The sequence below is a fragment of the Macadamia integrifolia genome, chromosome 10 (assembly GCF_013358625.1).
Source record: "Macadamia integrifolia cultivar HAES 741 chromosome 10, SCU_Mint_v3, whole genome shotgun sequence".
NCBI classification, from domain to species: Eukaryota; Viridiplantae; Streptophyta; class Magnoliopsida; order Proteales; family Proteaceae; genus Macadamia; species Macadamia integrifolia.
The window spans coordinates 17,743,821-17,752,068 of record NC_056566.1 but is presented as its reverse complement, the minus strand read 5'-3'; the positions used below and the strand labels follow the sequence as shown (position 1 = coordinate 17,752,068).

Here is an 8,248-nt window from a genome sequence, read left to right as displayed (position 1 = left end):
TTGATGCTCTCACTAACATGGTCACGTCCCTAAAAACAATGGTGAAATCTATGCAAGTTTCTATTGATCGTTTGGTGGCAGCAGATAAAGGAAAGAGTCCCATTCAGTCTGGGGATTCTTCCAACACCACTCCACAGGATCTGCCAGTAACACCACCACCACCACAACATCATACACCACCACCACCACCACCACCTCCACCACCATATGGGACTGGTAGATATGATGATGGAGCAGAAAGAGCAGCAAAACTGGATGTCCTTGATTTTTATGGAGACAATAATCCAGAATTGTACCTTGACTGGATTCACAGTTTAGATACATTCTTCAGATGGTACGGGTTGACTGAGGCTCGAAAGATCCTATTTGCAGAGGCCAAACTGAAAGGCACGGCTCGAGTCTAGTGGATCAAGCAACAACAACAGAACCGAACCCGAGGCATTGGTTTGGTCAATACTTGGGCTGAAATGTATGAAGTCATGAATCGGCGATTCTTGCCTTCTGATTACAAGCAACACATGCATCTCAGATTTGCACAGTTGAAACAAGAGAATATGACCGTTGAGGAGTATGTTGCTAGATTTTATTATTTAGCCACTCGTTCTGACTTTGAGTGGGATGAAGAAGTCTTAGTGGCCCAATTTCGCAATGGTTTGCACCCTCAACTTAGTGCTGCCCTTGCATCTAATCGATTGCCTACCATGGAAGACGCCGTACAAGTAGCATATCAGGTTGAGGAAAGTCTGAAACGCCCATACAACCGGAGAAATTTTGCAGATACTTTTTCTCGAGGTACTAGTTCTGTTTGGCAACAGTCTCCTACCCAAGAGAGGTCATCTAGCAAGCCACAGGCAAGTGCTACATCTATGGCTTCTTCGCGACCTAGTCGGCCGTATTCTCCACCTCGACATGTTTCTGAAATGTCATCTTCACGGCCTACTTGCCCATACTCACCCCCTCGGCGTGGTTCAGATAAACCTTCTGATTCTTCAAAATTTACAGTTCGGTGCTACTCATGCCATGGATTTGGACATATCAGTGCCCAATGTCCTAGCCGTTTGGTTGCTTTTATTGATAAGGAATCTCCTATACCATATATTCCCGAAGAGCAACTTGGTTCTGACACAGTCGATTTAAGAGAAGAGCGTGCAACAGGTGAAGTCAATGACACTCTCAGTGACGATGACCAACATCCTTTTTATGTCATTCGTCATGTGTTGACCACTCAAAAGGCCACTGAAAATGAAGATTGGCGCCGCAGTAGTATTTTTCAGACTCGTCTGAAGTACAATGATCAGTTGCTAACCTTGGTCATTGATGGAGGCAGTTGCACTAATGTTGTCTCTGAAGACGCTGTTCGTAAGCTGGGATTGAATACAGAACCACATCCTAATCCTTACAAGGTTGCTTGGGTGAACAACACTAATCTCAAAATCACAGATAAGTGCTTGGTCACATATTCTATTGGTGGATTTAAGGATACAGTCCAATGTGATGTCCTCCCTCTGAAGGTGTGCCATATCCTTCTTGGTCGACCTTGGTTGTTTGATAAGAAAGCACAACATTGTGGCTATGCCAATACCTATGCCTTCAAGCATGCCAACAAGACTATGAAGTTTCATCCTGCCAAAGATCTCCCTGAAATTAAGCTCAAGAAGATGGTGGGATCATTCCTCATTCAGCGTATTCCTTCAGACGGTCTCCTCGGTCCTTTCCCTAACTCGACGGAGTTGAGTTCTTTTCAGAGGAGGAGAGTTGATGCAGATACGACTGCCCTTTCTTGGTTGGACCAGCATGACCGGCTTTGGAAGTCAAGAGCCAGGAAAAACCGGTCCAGCCTAAGGTTTTGGTCCAACAAGGGTTGGAAATAAAATTAGTAGTTTACTTTAGTATTTTATTTCATGCTTTTAGTTTCCAGACTTGAACGTAGGAGTAGGATTTATTTCCTTGCTTTGGTTTCCTTTTTATAGTTGTTTCCTAGTTTAGGCTAGTTTCCATTCCAGTTACGTTTCTAATTTCATGTTCCTATTTTCCTATATATTAGTTGTAATCGATTGAAGTTTTAGAGAGCAATTTGATTATTGAATGAATGTGTGAGTGTGAACCTTCTTTTTTCCCCTCTCTATTCTGATTTCCCCTCCCTTCCCTAAGGTTCTCCATCACTCCACTTCAGCCTACACTAAAACCTGACCCAATAAAACTCACCATTGTTTCTATGTTCCTCAAGTTTCCGTTCACAAAGGAAAGCTGATAGCCCATTAAATTTTTCTCTTTTCTTATCCATTTTCTACCTGCCTATCAAACCCTAACATCTAACCACAAATAGACCAAAAATCTCGAAGTCCCCCAATCCAAGTAGGATTATTCTAATCATCAAAACAGCAGCCTTCCTGATGCATCCATAAAGGAGCATCCCATGCAGTGGATACTATATTTTCTCTATGTTCCTCAATGAAAGTAACAAATTTGACCATGATCATAATAATTTGGCCATGTTTACATTTTGGAAAGCTAACTAGGCATAAGTAAAGAAGTTCTAAGCGCCAATTGTATTTTGTTACTTTTCAAAGTCAAGGAAATTAATAGTATGTCAATGTTCACAGAACCTACTTATCAATAAAATAAGTCTAGATGTTGTTTGGGTGATTTGTTACAAATTAGACTCTACTGTCCCGAAGTCTAGTCCAAGAAGTACCAAGTTTTTGAGTCATCAATCAGATAGTATATACTGAATAAGAAAGTAGCTTAGTATTTGGGTTTCTAGTAGGTTAGAGTCTCTCTCTCTCATATTATATTGTTATACCATACCATACATCATAAACCAACTTCATTCACACTACAGCCAGACACTTTTGACTATCTAAGGGTAATTCAACTTGTTTCACCACCTCTTCATCACTATCAGCATCTCCGCTTCTACATTTTCATTCCTCTCTCAAAAGGGCACATCTATGTCTTGTTGTCTCTGTCATCCATCTTCTCTTTGCTTTCTTCAAACTGGTTTTTATTACAACTAAGGCCTTTTTCCCAACTAAATGGCCAGCTACATATGTTTTGCCATTCAACCTTGTTTAAATCCAATGCACCCCAAAAAAAAACCCCTTGTTAAAAGCCATGTTTTTTGTCAATCTTAAGCCATTCATCACTTTTCTTACCATTCCCAAGTGTTTCTCGGTCTACCTTTGGTCATTTGACTCCTCTTATTGGTATCACCTCACTCCTCCTTGCCAGTGCAATGTTAAGACAAACAAATTGGAAACATCACAGCCTACAATTCCACCAAAAAATGCCAAGCTTTCACATTAATCTATCTAACTAAGATATTCAACATGTAGCAAAAATAATTTCCAGTATATTGTTGAGGAGAAGAATTAGAACATTAACACAAAGACCTAATCTTTCTTTCAAGTAGAAAACAGCCAAGCCAGGGTCAAGATCAAAAACCAAGTAAACTTCTCCAGATAAATTTGATCCGAATTATTCTAGTTGACCATGAAAAAATTAATAATATTCACATACTCTTACAGTAGGAAAATCCTCATCAGAATTCATGCAATACCATCAAAGAGCTCGCAAGCAGCATATAGCTATTAAGGTATGGTACCATACCATCGTTACTGCAATTGAATACATCAGAACCACATTTACACAAGTTAATTGTAGACTACCATGGTGAACATTTGTGAACTCAAATCATCACCATGCAAATATTATAGATCCTCCTTTTGAATATAGCATCATGTACGTTATGCCAAAAAAAAAAAAAATTCAAAGCCATACGATAGGTAACAAAGAGTAATTAAAAATAAATCCAGCACAAACCACTAACAATCAAATTATATATTATTCCATCCATAACAGTGAAGGAGAATATAATATCATTGATCAGTTTTCGGTTACATAAAGACCAAGGAGAAAAAAAATGAAAGAAGTATATCCAAGTTTATATGCTACATCTTTGAACACTGCACAAAAAAATCATATCCATTTAAAATTTCAAAAACATACCGTATGTACTGGTGTCCAGCGTTCACTTGCGAGCTCATATCCATTGGGGTCCTCACCAGGAGCATGAAGAATTGATATGCAAACTCGCCCATCAGGATAAACTGTGGTTTGAAAATGCAATCAAATTAGCAACCAAGCAATGCAAAGCTTAAGCAAGCAAGTGCTAAAAAAATAGACACTCACCATTAGGATGCCACATCTCCGAGATAAACCTCACTGTGGGTGGGCTGTTAGGGTAATTGGGTGGAAAACTCATGATGGCGTTGAAATAGCCTCCGTCACTGAAAGCAGACAAGAGGTAGATTAAAACTAAATCAGTAAATTCCTCACTCCCCCCCCCCCCCAAAAAAATATATATATATATATATATATTGCACAACGACTCAGCCTTATCCCAATTAAATGGGGTTGGATAAATGAATCCTTGTTCTCCAATCAGCTCTATTCGAAGTCATACTTGATACAAAGTCTAAGCTATGCATGTCTTTCCTCACCACTTCTCCTAAAGTCACTTAAGCCTGCCCTTGGCTCTTTTAGTTACTTCAATTTGAATCAAATCACTCCTCTGTACTGGAGCACCCAAAGGCCTCCATTGAACATGGCTCTGCCACCTTAAATGACTTTCTGGAAGTTTATCATGTATTGGAGCTACTCCCAAATCAGCTCTAATATGATCATTCCTTATTATATCCTTCCTTGTTTTGCCACACATCCATCTCAACATCTTCATCTCCACTACTTTGCGTTTATTTACATGATGCTTCTTAACTGCCCAACAATCCGCACCATGCATCATAGCCAGTAGTATGACTGTCTTATAAAGTTTTCCTTAAAGTTTTAAGGGAATACGTCAATCACACAACACTCAAATGCATCTTTCCACTTCATCCATCCTATTTTAATTCTCTGTGAAACATCATCCTCTATATCATCTTCTTTATTTATGATTGAGCCCAGAGCTAAAATAATCACTTTGAGGAATCTCCCCCAACTAAAATGTAAAGCATAGAAAAGTTATCTAATCAAACCACATCTTTAAAATATTTCACAGGTCCAAAGAAAATAGTAAATGAATGACACCAGGAAGCAAAGACGTAGAATGAGAAAAGAAAATTAGATTATAGAATAAACCAGTACAAAGTGATACACATGAAACAAAAAGTTTACAGAGACAGCCACCAAACAGTAACCCTATCTTGAGCATCTCAAGAACAGTAGAGAACAGCTTACACATTTCATATCAATTACAAGCCCAAAATCAATGTTACCAAAGAAAGGGTCAGAGTTGAAACAGCAAAACAAATCAGCCACACTGCAGACTAAAAAGTGAGAAAATCCTGAATAAAAATAATCCTCCAATAGAATCAGACACGAAGACAAAACATAAAGAGTGAACGATAAAAGGAGAATTTTTTACGATAATTCAACATGCTGACCTAAACTTTGAAAACTGGACAAAACAATAAATCATTCTTCCATGCGGAAGAACGCTATATCATCCAGCAGCAGGAGGAGAACCAAAAACTGCGACCGTTCACAACATCGCAATGTCTAAATAAATAAACCGTCGAATAGAATCAAATATTTGAAAAGAAGATTTAGAAAAATCAAATCTTGAGCAGATGAAGTGATGAACAAACAAGAGGAACGATAAGATTATGTATAACTTACTAAAGAGTATCAGGGGGTCCAATAATAGTGACGCTCCATTCGAATATGTTACTATCATCAACCAAACCAGCGGAGAAGCCATCAACAGGATTTTTGCAAAGATCTGCTCAGGGAAACAGCGATGGATCAATCACCGGAGTCGATCCAAAGAAAAAACCCTAAAAAAGATTAATTTCAAGAAAATTAATGCAAAAAAGAAGAAATCAAAAACAAGCCGAAGAATGCGATCCAAACCCCTAAGCTGTTTCTGAAGAAGGAGACTAGCTTGAGTTGATTGTGCCATCAGATGGAGAGACACAGAGACACCAAGCAAAGCGAGCGAGCGAGACACGGAGAGGTTGAGACTGCTCTGACTTAGAAAACGTAATGTGGGTCGAAAGCTACCGCCTACGGCAAGGAAGTGAGAGAGGTGTGACCGCCGTATTGCCTTATAATGCCGACACTTTATCTCACATTCTATTTTTATACATAAAGACGAAAGCGGAATTTAGACTTCTGATCGGTTGATATCCACTAGAGACTAGAGAGAGCAACTCTCACTCTCACTCTCGCTCTCTGTACTTTCTCTCTCCTCTCCTGCCCTTTATACCTCTGGTAACTGCGCTACCACCGCTTCTGTTATTCCCAATTTGCCCCCGTAGCTTTGAGACCCCAGCGTTTTTTGTTGCATGGAATTCTAGGAGCACTTGCCTTTTCAAGTACGGCCCGGATCTGGATATCGGTTCAGTTAGTGGATTTAGTTATCGGTATCGGCCTACTGGGATCAACCAATGTCGGTCGGATTGGTTAATTTTACTTTTACTTTTCATAAAAAAGTAGGAATTTTTTTTTTAATGATTTTACTCTTGCTCTGATACCGATACTTGATCCTAGATCAATCAGGTATCGGGATTGATCTTAGCCAATACTGATACGATCTAATCGATAAGGCCAATCCAATGTTGATACCTAAAATCGTGGCTCAGTCCAAATATACAATGAGCTTACCTGTCGTGATTTAAAATTTTAGGAAAAAGAATACTCCTTGGTCATGTGACTCTATGCTTGAAGGGGTTCACATGGACATATATAAGGGTGTGCATATATTGTATTTCATAGAGGTGAGGACATCATTTCGCTCTCTATATGTTTGGAAGCATGAATCGTACAACTAATACAATTAGGAGCATTCAATGTTTTACACAAATGCATAACACATGGGATATATATTTATAGGTGGCCAAATGGTTGATATGGGCAAGGAAATTGAGATTTGTAGATACTATAGGCACCGTTTGACAATGTTCAATTTATGTCATTTCTACGTTTTCTTGTTCATAGAAAAGGAGAAGTAGCCTAAAATGCGTTTGATAAAGTTGTTTCGTTTCAACCGTTTCTAGAAACATAAATCAAAATTTATGCATATTTACAATTCTAGAAACGACTTTGGTAAAACAAGTCAAACTTATTTCGTCGTTTCTAGAAACGAATTTGAGAAAGAAAAAAGGCTGTTGTGCCCGATTAATCTCTCAACTATTTAAACCTAAAAAGAGGCAACTGAACCCTCTTTCTCTTTTGAACATCTTACGATACTATTGGGTTTTTTAGTCGCATTATGTCTGCAAAAAACGTGTCGAAAAATATGTTTATCAAACAACAAAAAATTCGTTTTTGTTTTCAGAAACGTGAAAATCCATTTATGTTGTTTCTAAATACAAAAACAATAGAAATATTATCAAATGCTGCCATAGTTGTTAAGTTCGTCTCAAATTCTTGACATGTTTTGAAGAATGACCCGCTCCGACATATTTTGGTGGCTATCCGAATGGAAAGTTTTTCTGAGATCTACGATGGAAGCAGATGGCTTGGGCTAATAGATCAACATGAGACTTGGAGGAGTATATAATATATTATCATTTTGTTGAGCAAGTTATTATAATTTGGGGTTTTTTTTTTTTTTCGAGTTAGGGTTTCAGGGCAAGTTTTCTAACCATTGGTTGGGTGTAATCTCTCTTTTCTACACAGTGAAACATCTTCTTCTTTGCTTGAGGACGTAGCACACCACACCGGTGTGTGAACCTTATTAAATCTCTGTGTTGTGCAGATATGTTAGTTGTTTATTTTCATTTTTCTTATTGTTTGCTCTAACAATAGTAGATAATCTATCATTATGATTATCAAAACAATTACTTCAACCCTCTACATGTTGGGGAAACATCACTTGGCATGGTGGTAGCAGTTAATTATAGTGGAGCACTAGCCTAAGCCTTAAGGAGATGCCGCACGCATATTCGACCTCATCTCCCCCCCTCCTATCACATGTGTGACATCCTATAATTTCCTCCCCCCACCCCCACTCCCACTCCCACTCCCACTTCCACTCCCTTGTCACCTTGTTTTGGAGTTGGGATGCCATCCTAGTGGCATACGAGCCCTCTACAAGAATGACCAAAAAAACAAAAAACCCTCTATGTGACTCAAACTAATGGACTATAGATAATCTCCACCACCTATTCTTCAACCTGCCCAACCCCTACCCTGTTCATGTACCTTTTTTTTTTTCTTCTTCTTCTGTTTTAAGAGTTGCATC

General features: G+C 38.8%; 1 protein-coding gene across 1 annotated transcript in view; it reads right to left on the bottom strand.

Annotated features, from left to right (window-relative positions):
• Nucleotides 1-6,235, bottom strand: part of LOC122091643 (ubiquitin-conjugating enzyme E2 7-like) — a 16,308-nt gene extending 10,073 nt beyond the window's left edge. Inside the window, exons 1-4 of the mRNA XM_042661676.1 lie at nucleotides 5,914-6,235; nucleotides 5,680-5,782; nucleotides 4,192-4,289; nucleotides 4,009-4,109 (exon numbers count right to left, since the gene is read on the bottom strand). Coding sequence (XP_042517610.1) covers nucleotides 4,009-4,109; nucleotides 4,192-4,289; nucleotides 5,680-5,782; nucleotides 5,914-5,962 — 351 coding nt within the window. The 5' untranslated portion in view covers nucleotides 5,963-6,235. The remainder of the gene's footprint in view (nucleotides 1-4,008; nucleotides 4,110-4,191; nucleotides 4,290-5,679; nucleotides 5,783-5,913) is intronic.
• Nucleotides 6,236-8,248: the final 2,013 nt, after the last annotated feature.